This window comes from Danio rerio, chromosome 22 (genome assembly GCF_052040795.2).
Source record: "Danio rerio strain M-AB ecotype USA chromosome 22, GRCz13ab, whole genome shotgun sequence".
Classification (NCBI taxonomy): domain Eukaryota; kingdom Metazoa; phylum Chordata; class Actinopteri; order Cypriniformes; family Danionidae; genus Danio; species Danio rerio.
The window spans coordinates 11,144,243-11,162,690 of record NC_141042.1 but is presented as its reverse complement, the minus strand read 5'-3'; the positions used below and the strand labels follow the sequence as shown (position 1 = coordinate 11,162,690).

The window sequence follows — 18,448 nt, the reverse complement described above, 5'->3', positions numbered from 1 at the left end:
CTAAAAATCACTAGTTTAAATACTAAAACAGAAAAAATATAAATGAATATAAACAAATAATTATGTCCAATACATCTAGCATAAACTGTTCATGCTGAGATATAAGAAAAAATCACACACACACACACACACACACACACACACACATACACAGGTATACACCGAACAAGCTATAAATATATAAATAAATAAAGTTACGAAACCACAACCATTGTTAGTCCGTCATTACTATGTGTTGAACTTTACACCACAGCGCCACCGCGTGACCTTTCACTGCATTACACAAAGATGTAAATTCGACGGCTCAGCGTGATGACGTCAAGTCCAGGCGACGGAGCTGCTCTTTATTGTGTTTACTAGCTGTCCCGATCGCCTTAAGATGAATCAAATATGTGCCAGAAAATGATCGTCATGGTTCTTTCTAATATTATGGATCGGTCAATAGTTTAACCGGGGGTTTTGGTGACTCTGAATTCGCAAAAATGAACAAAGGTTGGCTGGAGTTAGAAAGTGACCCGGGTGAGTGTCAAAATCAACATTTCTGCATATGAAAACGTTACCCGATTGTCTTTATTACATTTAGATCAATAATTATTTAATTGTTAAAATTCAGTTAGGGTTAGGGTTATTAAAATGTCTTCTCGCTGTGTAACGTTAGTAGATTTTGGTTGTATTATTTATTGTGGCTTGAAAAGTAAACGCATTGAACTGATCAAATATGTAATCGTTAACTTAGTTGTTCTAATATCTTGTGCTCTTTCAGGGTTGTTCACACTCCTGGTGGAGGACTTTGGTGAGTGGATCTGTATGCAAACATGATTTTTAGATTTTATGGTGTAAATTACAGTAAATACAAACATTAATGATATATGTGGTTTCATTTATATAAGAAGCATCTTTTATATGAGTGAAATTGGGGGAAATAATTTAATTTCTTATGTTTGAACAGGCGTGAAAGGAGTTCAGGTGGAGGAGATTTATGATCTTCAGAGCAAATGTCAAAGGTGAATTTATCGACTTTTTGAACACTTAAAACATTTAAATGATAAAAGAATACTATTTTGTAATTCTGCAAATAAATGATAGTGTTTGTAATGCAATTTTAGACTCTGGAATATATGATATATTGCATATAGTTATCTTAGGGCTGGCCGGTTGATCAAAAAGAAATCGACATTCAGAACATGTAATTTTTCCAGAACGATTTTTTCAATTACTTTCCCTACGTGTCACATGACCCCACTCTGTTAAAGGCTGTGACTGATTTCTACTTCTGTGGCCACTTTGCAGCCACAACTGATCTCTGGTCAGGTAGGATGATGGACTCATTCCTAAGCCTTAATTTGCACTACATTGACATTGATTGGAGGCTGCGCCAGAGACGTCTTTAGACGAAATGTAAAACTCGTCAGTGAACTATGAGGGCAACAAAATTAAATAAATAAAATAATCGTTCATTAATCGTAATCGAGTTAAAATGTTCAATCAATCAAGATTTTCATGTTAGGCCAAATCATCCAGCCCTAAGTTATATAACCATATATCATAAAATATATAATTTTTATTGTTTATCACATATTTTATGCGTTTGTTATTTTAACTTAAGTGCTAATTTAATTTAACTGCTAATTTGTCATTTAATATAAAAAATAGACAAGACAAAAATAACAGTAATAATAAGAATATACAATTTGCATTATTTTTGTTCCTTATTATTAGGGCCCGACAGAATCTGTGATCATTTTTTGCTATTTCTGCGGAGAAGTTTTCTAAAAAATCTGCAGATTTATTTTGGGAGTATCGTAACTAAAAACAATTATATATATATAAAAAAATAGAAGCTTTTTAACTTATATTTAATCTTTACAACGCAAATCCATCTAGATCTATCATATAATATATCAACTAAATATTCATTTACAAACTGTATTGTAAATAAATCTTATGAACATTTTCATATTAGACAATAATATTACTGAAATCAACTTAAAAACTGAATAAATATAAATGTACACACATTTACACAAGTAAATAAACTACTTAATACTTGCAAACTGTACAGAAAATTCTAATCAAATTATCATAACTGCTTTGATTTCTTGTTTATAAAGTGACTATTTAACTATATATGTAAAAGCAAAACATATATGTGATATATAAGCGCTGTATATTTCATGTAACCTTCCTACATTTTCTTTTTCTCAGTCCTGTATATGGCTTCATCTTTCTTTTCAAATGGATCGAGGAGCGAAGATCTCGGCGTAAAGTCTCCACACTGGTGGATGAAACCTCTGTTATCGATGACGACATTGTTAATGACATGTTTTTCGCACATCAGGTTAGTCTGTAGAATAGTTTTTTGTCTATATAACAAAATTAAGCCTTAACCCCTATTTCAAGATTGTGTTGTAATCCTAATAAGCACCAAACAAGGTCTGAGGCCATTAAAAAAGGGGGTCTCAGTCTGCATGTTTGGTACACGCCAATGATTGGATTTACACTTAGCTAAAGGAACCACACGGACAAAACAACTGCAGTTTACTAACATTTATTTCTCAGGCTTTTCAGCAAAACCTACAGTGTGTTTGTCGGTTGTTGTGTGCAGTTGATTCCGAACTCCTGTGCGACTCACGCTCTTCTCAGCGTGCTCCTGAACTGCAGCGGTGTGGAGCTGGGAATGACTTTGAGCCGCATGAAGGCTTTCACCAAGGGCTTCAATCCTGAGGTCAGCTCTGTGCATATGCTTAAAAATGGCAACAGATTCTTCTGTGGATCTTCACCCTTGTTGTGTTTTAAAGTCTGTGTGTATTTTTTTGACTTCTCAGAGTAAAGGTTACGCCATTGGAAACGCCCCAGAGCTGGCGAAAGCCCACAACAGCCATGCCAGGTAGAGTCAAGCTTTAATATTACACGATATACATCCAAATGTAACATTAACTAATATGTCAAAGTCGATTCAAATCTGTTATTAATTACTCACTCATGTTGTTTCAATCCCCTGAGACCTTCGTTTATCTTTCTAATGTCAATTACGATATTTTAGATGGAATCTGAGAGCTCCCTCGTCCTCCGTTGAGAATAAGGGTCATGAGATGTTCAGAGAAGAGACCGAAAACATTGTCAAAACATTAATTCAGTGGTTCAAATGTAATCATACAAAGCTCCAAGAACGCTTTTGTGCACCAAAAAAACCTTTATATTATAATTTACTTTCTGTCAGGTCATTAGGGTGTGTGTTTGATATGGGCAAGACAATAGCCGCTTTCAATGATACCAGTAAATATCTGGAAAATTTCCATAATGACTTTACCGATACATTCAAATATGTGCTAATCACACAGGCAAGGGCGTTCCGGAGTTTTCCAGAAAAGTCTATCACACATCCATTTCAAAATACTAATACTAACATTTCAAAATTTCTGTATATTCCGACATCAATAACCAGAAATGAGCTCTAAACGTCTGCGCTTGTAATAAACATGAAGAGGGTCATTCTTTGTCTTGATGGTTTGACTTTTACTTAAAACATTAGCAGCGCTTCTTCACATGCACACGCGTCACACAACTGAACGCAGAGATTCCAGCTAAACTCAAAGCAGTTTGTTATAAGTATTTATCGATCATTTTTTCCACAGTTTGCACTAAGAAGGAACATAAACATTATCTGACTAACAAGCAGCAGCTAAAAGTGTCTGGAGAAGGATTTGAAGCTGCTCATTTTCATAAACAGTGCGGTTGTGAATTTATCTGATAGTGTAGACCTCCATGTCAGCATGTTCTAAACGTGAACGTGCTCTTTCTGGCAATTTTCCTTCTGCGTTCACACTGAGCAGCATTACTGGAAATTACCGGTAATGTTATAACTTCTTTTTCTGGAAAATTGCTGTAACGAAATTACTGTTATTTTCAAAAAGGGCCTGTTCACACATGATCCCTTTCCGAAAAATTTCGGGAAATTTTCTGGAAAAGTCTGTATGTGTGAAAGGGGCTAATGTATTGCCTTTAGAGTTAGCAGTGTGGAATGCAAGTGCTGTATTGCCTGTAGTGAACACACACCCTATTTTAATATGTAAGACATAGGCAAAGTTACTTTTTACAGTTTTTTAATGCACAAAATTGTTCTTGGTGGTATGATTACAGCTGGGCCACTGAAGCCACGTGGAATGATTTGACAATGATTTTGGTTCCTTTTCTGGACTTTGAATATCACTAGACTCTTGCTGTCAATGGAGGATGAGGGAGCTCTCAGATTTCATCTAAAAAATGTATTTGTGGTCTAATGAACGAAGGTCTCAGGATTGGAATGACAAAGAACATGAATAATAACAGAATATTGAACTAACTCTTTAATATTGCTAGTTCCCATTTGAAAGCCGCTTCTGTGGCATTATTGTTATAGTTGTTTAGAAGTGTTTTTATACCGTTATTGTTTTTTTTTGTGTGTGTGTGTTAATTATTAACTTTTTTTTTTAGGGGTTGGTGTGAATTAGCCAACTAAGTAGATTTGGTATAAACAATCTTGGTCCTGGTTTAAATCTGTTGTTTTGTATTTATTGTTTTTGTCTTGATTTTATGAAGGCCGGAGCCGCGGCATCTTCCGGAGAAACAGAACGGCATTAGCGCTGTGCGGACGATGGAGGCGTTTCATTTTGTCAGTTACGTGCCAATCAAAGACAGACTGTTTGAGCTAGATGGGCTGAAGGCGTATCCCATTGACCATGGTGAACATTTAGATCCATTAAATACAGATTTCCTACCAGCCTGGGGAAAGACTGCTTTAAAGTAATCTTTGTTTCTCTTTCAGGACCATGGGGTGAGGATGAAGAGTGGACAGATAAAGCCAGACGGGTCATAATGGAGCGAATAGGACTGGCCACTGCTGGGTAAGATGAGTATGCACATTAATAGCCTCAAGAAGAAAATAATACATAAAGAAATCTCGTCTCAGCACATGCTGAAGGTGCTCCATTGGATTGAGTTCTGGTGACTGTGGAGGACATTTGAGTTTTACTGAAATCTATCCTGTTAAAGAAACCAGTTTGAGCATTCTTATCCTGCTGGAAGTATGAAAGATTGGTTCACTGTGGTCAAAAAGTTGAGTCAGCTGGTACTGAGCAACAAAAGTATCTCCCATTTTACCACCAGGAGGCTGAACCTGTCTGGCAACATCAATCATGAGACATTCAAATTCACGAAGTCCCCTTTTTTCCCTATTCTGAAACTCTATTTGAACAGCAGATCATCTCAACCATGTCTACATAAATAAATACTAAATAATTGCTGCAACATGATTGGCTGATGTTTATACATTCTTTGATCCTTCTTTAGAGAGCCCTACCATGACATCCGGTTTAATCTCATGGCGGTGGTTCCAGATCGCAGGATAAAATACGAGTCCAAGCTGGACATCCTGAAGCGGAACAGGCAGATCATACTTGAAGGGCTCCAGCAGATAAGAGAGAAAAAAGTGAGTCCAAGCATGTATTTGTTTTGAATAAAATGTGTTATTTTCTGAGTATTAGGCTACCTGTGAATGTAGCTTAATTTGTTTTGGTGTGTTGTTAATGTCTATATGCACCAATGTTTATGCTGCAGGTTATTCGGATGACTCAGCAAGAATCAGGCCAGGATCGTAAGCAGCAAGACTCCTCTTCTTCAGAAGACACGCCCCCTGTTGTCAAAAAGGAGGAGGTGCAAGAAACACCAATACCTTCAGGTGCCGAGCAGGCCACACCCACAGGTACCCCACACAGTTTGATTTGAATATTTTTTTAAATGTATTTAAAGTTTAAACCTTTTAAATAAGACTTAAAGGGCCATGACACCCCCCTCTTTCGGTTAAAGTCTACTTCAGAATTTTTTCAAAAGATGCATGATTAATGGGCGTGGAGCTCCGCGAGCATCGGGCAGGAGTGGGCGTGGCCAGCAGAGGAGAACGTGAGCGAACAACTGTTGTTGTCAGTTAGCTCACAAAATGAGACAAACCGTGAGGAGACGCATGAGTTTATAGTTTACAAAGTTAAAATGCAAAGAAATGAACAGTGATTTAATGCCCTGCTACATTTGTTATTCGTAATTTCATTTACAGACAACCACAATTTCTATCATTATAAAGATGTGTTCATGTAAACACTATAAATGAGGACCATTCCTCAATCCCCGTATCCAGCAGACTCAGTGCAGCAGGTCTCCTGACCTGTCTATTTTACCCATTAGCCCTGCTGGTAATCTGGAGGATTTAGGCAAACACAGCAGCACGGCGATGTGTCTGAATGTGAACGAACTCCTGATAGCGTCGCCATTCTCTAATTCTCGTGCTGCTCTCCCGACAAAAATGCTAGCAGCACGCACACAGCTTTGCTGTATGATCGGCCCTGACAAGATCGCGGGGGAAAACATGCAACAAACCCCGTGGATGATGGAAACAAACGCATATGAGCCTTCATGAACGGCTAAATACTGTGCCGTGGTTTCCGTGTCTCTCAGCTCGGGCTTGACTCTGGCAGGTCTGGCAGGTCTCATGAATAATTAAGCAGCCGGCTCTTCTCATAGGATAAGAAAACTCCGCTATGAATAATAATGAGAAACCGACGCGTCATCATTGCACTTGCAGTTCTGTGCTACGTCGCTGATTTTGATCCCGCCCCAAAAATCATTTTAAACCCGGAAGCTAAAATTAGCTGACAAAAGCTCAAAATTATCCAGTTTTCCCCACAATTAAAGCTGACAGGTGCTAACATTGTCTTAACTGATGCTCAACACACACACATCTGTTAATATAAAAAAAAAGTTCTCTGGGGTGTCCTGAACCTTTAAAGTCACAGTATGTCATTTTCGCCACTAGAGGGCATGTTTTCACAACAAACAAAGGCGTATATTGAGTGTGGAATTAATTAAAATTGTGGTCTTAAAAATCATGTTAATGGATGAGCTAAAGTATTCAGCACTTACTATCATGGTAGTGTGAAGCGGAGTACGACAAAGATAAAAAATATCTTTAATCTCTACAAATAAGAACCCTGATAACTAATGTTGACTTCAAACGACCTGCAATGACCTTTAAGTCAAAATATAATGTAACTGTTAATAATTAATGTAAATATTCAAAAACTCAATCTAAATATGTCTTATAACACATCAGAAGCTCAAGAAGGTGCTGCCTCTTTACCAAGTCCAGCTGGTAAAGTCAGATCCATGGCTAAACCCGCTTTGCCAGCAGGGGGCGCTCCACCACCAGCCCCTCTACCTGCTCCAAGCACCAACACCATTGTGCAGCGTCTACCAGCCTTCCTGGACAATCACAACTACGCCAAATCCCCCATGCAGGTGAGATCAGATTTAGTTCAAACACGTCACTCTGGAATAGACTAATATGTGCTTTCATTCATAAGCTTGTTGATTGACAGGAAGAGGAGGATCTTGCTGCAGGTGTGGGACGCTCACGCCCCCCCCAGCCCCCTTATTCTGATGATGAGGATGACTATGATGATGAAGAGGAGGAGTGCAGCACTGCTGGTGTCACAAACAGGTACTAAGAAAGGGTCCAACTTTTTTGTCGTTGTAACAAATCTCCGCTACTTTCCACCTTATTCTTCATGTTTGAGCGGGTGCAGCCGTTTAAATCTTTTTGGCTGGAGGATCTCATTCACTTCCATTTATTCTCATTCTCACTTCTCATTCACTTCCATTTATTTTTAGACGTTAAAAACAGATTATGCTGCTTGATGTTGCTAACTGATATTTTCTTATTATATTATTCTACTTGGTCTGTATAGTCATGCAAACACATGTTTGTAGAGGAAGTAGTTTCTCTATTTTCTGGCGTTAATTATTCCTAGTCATTTCTCCAATAGACGACTGAATCGGAAGTCCTAAAGCAATCGCAAAAACGAGTGCACTTCCACATTGAAGAATAAGGTCAATAGAGTGGTTCTGAACTAAAAACTGTAGACTTAAAAAATAGTGACAGCTTAACCGTTACCGGGTTTGCTAGGTGACGTTCTCCTCATGACTGCAATAGTACTAGTTCATAATGGTCCATTCCCTCCTTTCTATTCCAACTTTGCCATTATTTTCCATGTAAACACATGTGAAGGACAAATGTTATGCTCACTTATTTTAAGGTGCCTTGCTTTTACATGCAGAGCCATTCATTAAAGTTAGTTCCACAGCCAGGGCCGGAGTGGGACTCCTTTTCAGCCCTGGAGTTTCAAGCATTAGACCGACCCACCTCAGTTCACGACTGACTATATTAAAATAAGGTCATTTCTAATTCGGTCACATCTTTTTCAAGAAAACAACTGCTTTAGAACTTTAAATGTTCAACAACCTTACAGTTTTTTATGTCTTAACAATAACAATGAAAAAAAATAAAAATAAATAAATTACTCAGGTGAGGATCGAACATGGATCGACGATGTCATAACGCAACGTGCTGACCACTGGACCACAATGGCGCTGTTACGCTTGTGTGGCCGGAATGATAGTTACATCATCATTACCATGCAGGCAGCATTTTGCTCATGGGGCTGCGAGACAATAAATAAGAAGAGCGGAGCTGCGGCAAAATAATGAATAAAAAGAGTGAGGCTATGGTCAAATAAATAAATAAATGAAAAAAGTGCGACTGCTTTGAGTGCAAGCAGCTAGAAACACCGGCCCTCACGGCCAAAAAATGGACCGGCCCTCTGGGAACTCTCCCGGTCTTCCCGATTGGCCAATCCGGGCCTGTCCACAGCTATGGACCAATCAGAATAACTCAAGAGGATGGGCAAACATCGCTGGCCTCTGTTTAAACAAGTTGGCCTTACAACAGTATAATTTGATGTTAACATGGTTGAAGTAGCACTTATTTTAAAACCATTCCTGTGTGCTGCAATGACGAGTACTGTGTGAATATTTGCAAACTTAATACTTTTTCATTCAATATTAAGGGTGCTTTCACACCTTTTCTTTTGGAACCTGGTGCATTTCCCAAGTTATCGTGGTTCGTTTGGCATATGTGAACCCAGCTATCGCTCTCGGACCTACGCCAAAACAATTGATCTAAAATCACCTGATTGAGGTGATCTCGGCTTGATTGAAACAAATTCTAGGACAGATCGATTTTAGTAAGAAAGCAATACAATCTGAATCAAGCTATATCACAGTGTATTATAGATATTTAATAGGCATATATACGGCTAAATGAAGAGAGAATTATGAGTAGGGCGGGATGTCATTCCTACCGGTAAATGTGCATTTTATGTCAAATACGAAAGTGAAAGCATGCTGAACTACAGTTGAAGTCAGAATTATTAGCCCCTTTTGATTTTTATTTCCTTTTTTAAATATTTGCCAAATGATTTTTAACAGAGCAATGAAATTTTCACAGTATGTCTGATAATATTTTTTGTTCTGGAGAAAGTCTTATTTGTTTTATTTCGGCTAGAATAAAAGCAGTTATTAATTTTAAAAAAAACATTTTTGGGACAAAATTATTAGCCTTTTTAAGCTAATTTTTTTTTTTTGATAATCTACAGAACAAACCATCGTTATACAATAACTTGACTAATTACCCTAACCTAGTTCACCTTATTAACCTAACCTTTTAATGTCACTTTAAGCTGTATAGAAGTGTCTTGAAAAATATCTAGTAAAATTTTATTTACTGTCATCATGGAAAAGATAAAAGAAATCAGTTATTAGAAATAGGTTTTTAAAACTATTATGCTTAGAAATGTGCTGAAACAATTTTCATTTATCTATTATTTCTCTCTATAATGTAAAGCCTACAATGCACAATTCTAGCCAACGGCTCTGTATGAGAAAGTCTTACCTCTGATTTATATTAGGTGACGATGTCTGTGGGTGTCACCATTCAAAATGAAAGCGCAGGCTTTCGCTTATATTGCTTTATTGCTCATTGCCATAAATTAAAATAAGGAGGCATGACAGCCGAGCGGGACTCTGCAAAATAAACCACACAAGGAGACATAAGGAGAGTTTACTCGCACGTGACTTGTTTTAGCTATTTTGGTTCGTTTAGAAACTTTGCCATGTGAAAGTGAACCGCACCAAGAACAAAGTGCAACAATGTAACAATTTGAATCCCTGTTTCAGAACAAAACAATCAATCTACAGATGTAAAAGCACCCTAGCAGGAAACATCTGTTATCAAAACACAAGTATTTTCCAACTGATGTTATCTCCCTTGTGTATGGATTTTGAGCATTCCTTCTTCTTTCGTCATGCTCTACATCTTCACAGGAGCACTCAGTGCAACACATGACCATTAAAAGAACATTGATGGCAATTCCAATCAAAATCTATATAAGTAGCATAAATATTTTGTTTTTAATTTACTTTCACACAACAGGTCACACACATCACATAACAGGTCAGTACTACTGTTCTACTACTGTTCGACCACTTTGAAAATGGTACATATTTCAAGTACTTCTGGAAGTGGTTGAATACAGACGAGTTTAAAACGCTTTAGCCCCAGTGTATATATTATAACCTATATTTATTGTTGATAATTTGTGATTGGATTTTCAAAATATTCATCTTATAGGTGTAGGTCAAGCCATAGAGTGCATTCTGAATCTTCAATACTTGTGTTTGCAATTAGCAGGGTTCGAAGAAAGTTGGGTCTGCGTACCCGTACCATGAGCCGCACTGCAGTGGGCGGAGTCGCAGCAATGGAGGGTCAACTAGCACTCAGTGTTTTAGCAGAGAAGCTCAAGAAGGAGGTCCAGCGGAAAGACGCCTTGGCCACAACTGGATCCACACCTCTGAATGTACGTACCGAGGGTCGGACAGGTGGCATCAGCATCACCTCGGCTTGCCAGCCGTCGCCCACCCCTAGTAACGAAAGCACGGACACAGCCTCCGAGATTGGTAGTGCATTCAACTCACCACTGCGGTCACCAGCCCGATCACAGGCGACTACACGTCCTTCCAGCCCAGTGGCTTCCCATGTAGGCCGCGTGCTGTTTGGGGAAGAGGAGGGGCTGCCTAGGTTAGATGCCCGACACAATCGGGCTGTCCGAGACTTGGGGGTGCTCGTGAGCTCAACACAGCTCCAACTGCAAGAGGATGGAGTCATATTTGCCCTGCCACCTACAGGTACGCATTCAAAACTACAAGATTTAACTAGAGATGCACTGATTGACAAACTAAAGACTGGAATTTTTGCTTGCCCCGTGATCATCTGGAAAATTCCAGCTGAACTGAAGCTAACTTTGATCTCATTTGACAGAAGCATTGGAGGGGTTGAAGAAAGTGGGTGGTGTGGATAAGAAGAAGAAAGAAGAGGCGAGTGGTCCAGGAGGGGAGGAGGAGGTGAAGGAGGGACCATCAGCGGAGATAAAAGCAGAGGACGTCAAAGAGTTAGTCGACGTCAAACCTGAGAAGGAGAACCTGCCGACCACTGATGTTGAGAACAGCACCAAACCTCCTGGGGAAAAATACACTCCTAAGGTAAGACGGTGACCGTTTATTTGTCAAATCATGGTTAAATTACACGATGTCACATAGAAGGGTTTCTCTCGAACAGGAGTTGCTAGCTTTGCTGAAGTATGTGGAAGCAGATATCGCCAACTACGAAGTGTATTTGAAAGAAGAAGTGGAAAAAAGGAAGAAGTACAAGGTAGGTGATTGATTCCTCACAGGATTTTGTCCTCAAAGTATGGAATGAGCTTATTGAGATATGTTTTCAGATTGATGACCAGAGGAGGACTCATAACTATGACGAGTTCATCTGCACCTTCATATCAATGCTTGCACAAGAAGGTAAAAAAAAACATTAATTCTTCCACAGAACATAAAAATAAGATATTTTTGAATAAGATATATTCATGATAGCAGTGGGAACATTCTGCTAAATATCTCCTAGTGAGTTTTAATAATTTTTTTCAGTAAATTAATATTATGAAAGTCAATGGCTTTTCAATATACAATCTTTTCTGTTCATCACAAGAAATAAACTGAAATATGTTTCAAACAAGCAAAGTGTCAGTAAATAATAATCGGTTAAAATTTTGAGTGAACTATCCCTTTAGCAAGCTATGAGTTGCACCAAAATGAACTTAAATACATTTTCAGTCAATTATTTTATTGTAATCAAATGTGCCTTTGGTGGTTTGCAGGTATGTTGGCGAGTCTGGTGGAGCAGAACATCTCTGTGCGTCGACGACAAGGCGTAAGCATCGGTCGTCTTCACAAACAACGCAAACCTGATCGGCGGAAACGTTCACGGCCATACAAAGCCAAACGGCAATAGAAGATGATGATACAAATAAATCAAATGACAGCAACCCCACAACCCATTTTGGAGAGACATTGTCCAAAAATCATTTCTGAATATCAAAAGCAATGTTAAAATGCATAATTGACAGTGTTAGCTAAGTTATCAATAGCTTAATCAGTTGTTTGCATCGTAAACATACATGCACACCATCAATTCCAAAGCAAATGAGCGATGCTCAATGTTTATATATACTAAAACATTTTTCATGTTGCCATATGGAGTCATTACTTTGTACTGTATCAAAGCTAATCATAAAACCAACAATCATTGGAGCGCCATTTTGGGAAATATCCAGTCAAGGTTTTACCAAAGATAGTGCTTCAAGTTTAGTTGATAAGTGGTGGTGTATTTAGTTAACAAATGGATGAAATGTAAGAAATAAGCTGTTTTCAGATATCCTGGGATCAACTGTTCAGTCATTTTATTCGTAAGAAACTCAAAAACCATGAACAAAAGTTGGTTTGTGTGACAAATCTTCACTCTAATCGTTTGATTTTGGTTACCGTTTACTTGCTCTTCACGATTTTCTTGCCTTTTTTATCCTGGGGGTTTGTCTCCGATATGTTCCGTTTGCTTGTACATATGTATTTGTGTTGTCTGATGTCTGCACGGGTACTGTCAGATTTAGACATTAAAATTTAATGTTTCGTATTACAATGACGTTTTGGATTCACTTGAGACATTTTGCATGGATGTAACATTTTTAAGTAAATAAATAAGACGCACCCACACACCTGAAGACTGGTTACGCCCACGCCTCCGAAGAAAAGTGAAGTGAAGAGCAGCATGGCTTCCAGCATCTCGGTTGTTCTCCTGCTGTTCGCGGGTTTATTCCAGAATATTGTCAGTAAGTGTTGAAGAAAGAAAGCGCCTCTACGCGTTTAACTCATTTAAAAGGTTAAAACTACAAACACACGACGGACGTCGGTTAACTTGAAGAATGATTTATTACGAGACCGTTTTAAAGATACATTTTCTTGTCATCTGATGTTTGTTTGTTTTTTGTCCCGATTGTAAGATAATTTCGCGCGTTCGGTACTCATGCAAGCTTTTCCCCACACGTGTTAGTCGTTTATGTGTAAACTAAACCGGTAATATTTGTCTTTAAATATAAACACATTCAAATTTAATCGTAGTATTTTTTTTCATTTCATAATAACAAAACGTAGCCATGTCCGATTACTGACAAACCAGACATAACTTTTTAATCATAATTAAAAAATTGGATTTAAAGTTTTAATTACTCTGTTCAAAAACCAAAACGTTGTAAATTCATACAGAACATTTGGCCTTTTACAAATATATTTTAATTTGAAGTACTTAAAGTACAACAAAATTTTATAGTTGTTTAATGCAAGTTATATTAATATATTTTACGTAACTTGGGTTTTTGTTTCAACAACTGTGGCTTTATTAAAATGCATCATGCAAGATACTTTGTTGTTTTATCAATAAATTACTGCACTAATATATTCTATAATTTACGCACCCAGTAACTTGACAGTCTATTTTACTAACGTATTCATCGATCAGTGTGAGCAGATCATTGTGATAATTTTGTCTGTATGCAAAATGTCTTTAAATCAAGTACATCCTTTTATGAACTTTGGTAAAAAAAAAAATAGTAGTTTGTATTTCTAGGATGTCTCTAATAAACATAACTTGGATTTAAACAATTGATACAAGCAATCCACCACATAAAAGTATGTAAATTGCCCCTTTTTTCTTAATTGGCAAATTTTTTTCTGTTCTTTTGTTTAGGCTATGAAGACTGTTACAGTGTTATTAAGAATGAATTTGTAGTCTGTGGTTGGTTGACCAACAATTTCTGCTGTGGGACCTGTAATGGCACTTACTGCTGCGATGACCCTCATAAAAGAATCACCAGAAACGAATTAGACGACTGTTTTTGGTAAGCAATTACTTGTTTTTAAAAATATAAATCAAACTGCATGTTGTTCCCTCTAACTGATAACACTGGGAAATTATTCTGATAATTTTGCAATAAGTTATAATTTTGCAACCAGATTTTTGGAATAATGAACAACCCAGCAGTTCAGCTGTTTGCTTATGAATGTGAAAAATTAGTAGACAACTCAATTTTAAATTGGGTGTATGCATACAGACTTTCAGTCAGCCAGCCCCAGGGCTTTCGGTTAAGTCATCCAATTGGAAATCGCTGTGTTTAAGATCTGATTTCTTTTAAAAACAGCAATCTTTACTGCCTGGCTGAGATGTAATATATAGTCGGTATCCAACTAGAAGACCAAACATCGGTAGACCAAACAAGAAGCACTGCATTAAATTCTATTTTTCTAGTTTGCGTTTAATTAGTTTTTCGTCACTTTTAAGATTTAACAACCAAATGGATGCTTAAGTCTATTTAACTGATTATATTTGAATTACATTACAACATCGATGTTGTAAAAGGAACCTTATGAAATTGAAAATAACAACATAAACCTTTCACCGGAAGTTCATGATTGGCTGTAAATCACTAACTGTGCATAGCCCAACAGCTTTAACATAATTTATGTACAAAAGTTTGACCAATGGTCAATTTTCTTGTGTTAACATTATTATTCTGTGAGATTCAGAGTACAGGAACTCTTAAAGAGGAAATGCCTTCTTACCATCATTTCCCCATTTACTATGAGCACAAACCACTTTGGTCCCGAGAGAACAGAAAATAAATGTGTTGCTTTGAATTTCATTATAAGCAAATCTTTGGTTCAGTTTAAACAAGCGAAACAGACCCATAAGCTAATGTTTTTGTTGTATAAAGTTGCATTGCTAATATATATTCTCTATTTTCTCTCCACAAGGAAAGACTTCAAGGCTTTGGAAGGAAAGTTGAATTTTCTTCAACCAAAGAAAATCACAACTGACAACACGTGTGTCGCAGTTTATTCCTCTTTAATTGGAGTTGTGGCCTTCATCGTTGTGTTTATCATCTGCTGGGTCTCTCCCTCCTGCTTTCTCCATAAGAGATTCAGAAATCCTGGATGTAAGAGTCTATAGCTTTGTTTTCATGCGACTTATATGCGATTTATGCGAAAAATATTGTATTTTGCATAAAACCCTTGCGAATAAAGCACCGGTTCCAGCCAATGTATGAAAGACAACAACAAGTTGGCATTAAAATGAGAATATTTTAGTGATATGAGAAGCTACTGTGGGCCTTTTTTCTCATATAATTAATAACTTGCACTAGAACGTGTGGCGTGAGATTAGACCAGTCACAGTATAAAATATCGACTTATCGTACAACACATTGACATGATCTTAATAATTTTTGGCTATATATATATATATATATATATATATATATATATATATATATATATATATATATATATATATATCTCACTTAGGGCTGTGTGATTAATCGAATCGCAATTTAAAACGTTGTGATTTAGCTAATCGCAAGAAGCTGTTATATGAAGTTTATATTAGGGCTGTGTATTGGCAAGGGCCTCACAATATGATACACATCATGATACATGGGGCACGATACAACATATCACGATATATTGTGATACAATAAATATTGTGATATATTGCAATAGTTTATATTAGTATGTGTGTCATGTTATATTGAAAACTTGATAAAGTCAGCAGACGAATTAAAATTCCAATTTATTTTCTATCTATTTTAATTCATTAGAACTGCACGGTGTGATTGAACAGAGAACTCACTGAAATGTATTAAATGCATATTGCTATCAAACACTTAACTAAAATGTATATGCCACTAAAGTCGCATATAAATGAAATAATTTATAAAACTAAAGCAAGTAAAAAAAAAATTAAATGCACCATGTAAACATGAAACTGGAACACAGGGCTCGAAATTGCAACTGTTTTGGTCGGATATGCGCCCAAAATTTTATCTATGCGACCTCAAAATATGTTTGGGAGCATTTGTGCGAGTTCATAAAATTGTTGTTGCGCGACTACTTTTCACATTTTCACCACATGCGCGGATTTAGAAGGCATTCACGCATTAAGCATCTTTGCACCTAAAAACACCAAACGCAGCACTCAGGATTGGTTTAAAACAGTCGTCATGTCAACTTGCTGCAGCAAACAAAGCCCTCAATGCTTGCCCCACCTTCAAGCTCTTCTTATTGGCCAACGGCGCTAGAACAGAACGCGAATGGATTGGTTAATTTCAGATGTCAATTACTCCATTCCGATGACAGGGAGCTACAATCGTGAAAATGTAAAGGTCTGGATACGAGAGAATGAAAGCAACACTGACAGATTTAGTTTTAGAAACTACCTAAAGTTATAAATAATGGCACATCTGATCAGTGATCATGTAATGAATGTCAATCCAGCATTTACACTTTTCGAAGAGTGGATAAAGTCGTGCGACTGATAGCATTGTGAACATTTTGCTGTGAAAATTGGTCGCACACAGGTAAATTGATGACATGCGCGAAACATTTTTCATGCAACATGCCGACCAGCTGTGCTGCTACAGTCATGTTAGTCATGCGGCCTTGCATGCAAATCCAATCTGTTTCGCCATGTGCAAAAGTTAAAAGCTGTAATGCGTGTATCTAGCTTATTATGAGCATTTGGAAAGTATTTTCTGCTCCATTTTGATTGCACCACTTGTACTCCCTGCACAAGATGAGAACACATGTTGGTATGAAAGGAAAAAAATCCGTCTGTACAGTAAAATTGGTTTACAAGTTTACCTAAACCAAAATGCTTGTGGTCATTAATTGTAATCCCGTTTTACGTTACAGCACATTAATGACGATTAACGACATTGCGTCACCACGCTGTCCACATTTCCTCTGGAGTTTCATGTATTTTCGGCTGCTTTATTTTTAATATTTCTGCTTTAACTGTAGTTCAGGAGTTTCACTTTCATTTAGGAACTTCTCATTCATGCCCCCCATGACAAACTGAGGTATTGGATGAGAGTACGATTTAAGGACTGGTGGAAGAGTGTTGTTTTAATGGAATTTGATACCGTACGCTGAATGGGAGGAAAAAAACTCCACATTTTGTGGTATGTGGCCCTTTACTGACTCGATAAGTGCAGAGAATAGTGTCAAACAGCGGTGTGTGTGAAGACTATCCTGTCCTAGTCCTACATTTCTATATTGCACTTCAATAATGCGACTAAAATCGGCACACTCTAAATGTCTTAATTTGATTTAGTTTAGTTCGATTATGACATTAGTTGGATTAAATCAATCAAAAATCGATGTTTACATGGTAGACTCTCAACCAAAGTATTGTCTTAATCGTATTAAAATCAGATGGTGTCCATGTAAATGTACTCATTGTACAACTTTTGATTCTTCACACAGCCGTGTTGTCGACTTCTACATTCGTGACGACACAATGCCTTCCACAGCTTGACAGTAAGAACGGCCACTACCCTCCATACCAGCCTTTGTCAAATGACCCACCACACGGAGACCAACTAATGCCAACTGGATCTTTGAATGGACCACCACCATCATATCTGGATGCTGGTAAAATCTTCCTTTCTTAATTGTTTCTAGTCCAAATATCTAAATTCTTGAATCAAGAAGCATTTTCTAGACGAGCTAGTAAACCCAAACCGTATTATATGCCTAAACAATATCAAACTCAACTAGACACCATTTGAACAGTATTGTTTTCTCACTGATATCCTTAAAGACCTCCTAAAACATAGTGGTGGAACTGTTTAAATAATTGCTGTCTTTAATTTCGTGTCCAGATGGAGGTCAGACTGTGGACCCTAAACAACCAGCAACGCCGATGGACTATACGTCGCTTCCATTAGCCGTAAACCCTGTTTATGTGGAATCACCCGGAACAACTAGAGTTCAGATGCCCAAGACTGGTTACTAAACCACGTCCAGTGTGTCTGAGATTGTAAACTTGTTGGATTGTGAATATATTGATTTGGTTCATTAAATGTTACACGCAAGTGTTAAGTTGACTTTCAGAGTCTGGAGTTGAAGAAACCAAACGTTTTGAACTTGTTCAGTTAATCTTTCAGTTTTAAAGCAGATGAAATTTTGTGTATAGTTCTTTGTAAATGTTTTTTTTCTTCAGTTTTCTTGGATCTAGACATTAAAAACAATGTTCAAACTGCACTGGCGGTCATTGGTTTCCTCTTGGGTTTGTCACATGGACATG

General features: G+C 37.4%; 2 protein-coding genes across 7 annotated transcripts; both read left to right on the top strand.

Moving 5' to 3' along the window:
• Window positions 1–311: 311 nt before the first annotated feature.
• bap1 (BRCA1 associated deubiquitinase 1) lies at window positions 312–12,949 on the top strand. 6 transcript variants are annotated; one of them, NM_001163837.1, is given in 17 exon segments: window positions 312–519; window positions 764–793; window positions 950–1,004; window positions 2,206–2,338; window positions 2,606–2,725; window positions 2,826–2,887; window positions 4,579–4,721; window positions 4,805–4,883; window positions 5,329–5,467; window positions 5,596–5,740; window positions 7,142–7,326; window positions 7,407–7,528; window positions 10,613–11,109; window positions 11,243–11,463; window positions 11,540–11,632; window positions 11,703–11,775; window positions 12,132–12,949. In NM_001163837.1, coding segments are annotated over 17 exon segments (2,268 nt in total). In that variant the 5' UTR covers window positions 312–482; the 3' UTR covers window positions 12,266–12,949.
• An 86-nt stretch (window positions 12,950–13,035) lies between these two features.
• Window positions 13,036–18,405, top strand: shisa10.4 (shisa family member 10, tandem duplicate 4). Its single transcript, XM_087304004.1, has 5 exons — window positions 13,036–13,139; window positions 14,054–14,204; window positions 15,118–15,299; window positions 17,626–17,793; window positions 18,024–18,405. Exons 1-5 carry the CDS (start codon window positions 13,079–13,081, stop codon window positions 18,155–18,157), a joined length of 696 nt encoding a protein of 231 aa, XP_087160130.1. The 5' UTR covers window positions 13,036–13,078; the 3' UTR covers window positions 18,158–18,405.
• The last annotated feature ends 43 nt before the right edge of the window (window positions 18,406–18,448 follow it).

What these genes read in the sequence shown, in the direction of transcription:
- bap1 (XM_087302909.1), top strand. Translation starts at nt 483, where the DNA reads ATGAACAAAGGTTGGCTGGAGTTAGAAAGTGACCCGG. An exon ending in ATAGGACTGGCCACTGCTGG is followed by an intron (nt 4,884 to 5,328) that starts GTAAGATGAGTA and finishes ATCCTTCTTTAG; the next exon opens with AGAGCCCTACCATGACATCC. An exon ending in GGGAAAAATACACTCCTAAG is followed by an intron (nt 11,464 to 11,539) that starts GTAAGACGGTGA and finishes TCTCTCGAACAG; the next exon opens with GAGTTGCTAGCTTTGCTGAA.
- shisa10.4 (XM_087304004.1), top strand. Translation starts at nt 13,079, where the DNA reads ATGGCTTCCAGCATCTCGGTTGTTCTCCTGCTGTTCGCGGGTTTATTC. An exon ending in TTTATTCCAGAATATTGTCA is followed by an intron (nt 13,140 to 14,053) that starts GTAAGTGTTGAA and finishes TCTTTTGTTTAG; the next exon opens with GCTATGAAGACTGTTACAGT. An exon ending in ACCATCATATCTGGATGCTG is followed by an intron (nt 17,794 to 18,023) that starts GTAAAATCTTCC and finishes TTTCGTGTCCAG; the next exon opens with ATGGAGGTCAGACTGTGGAC.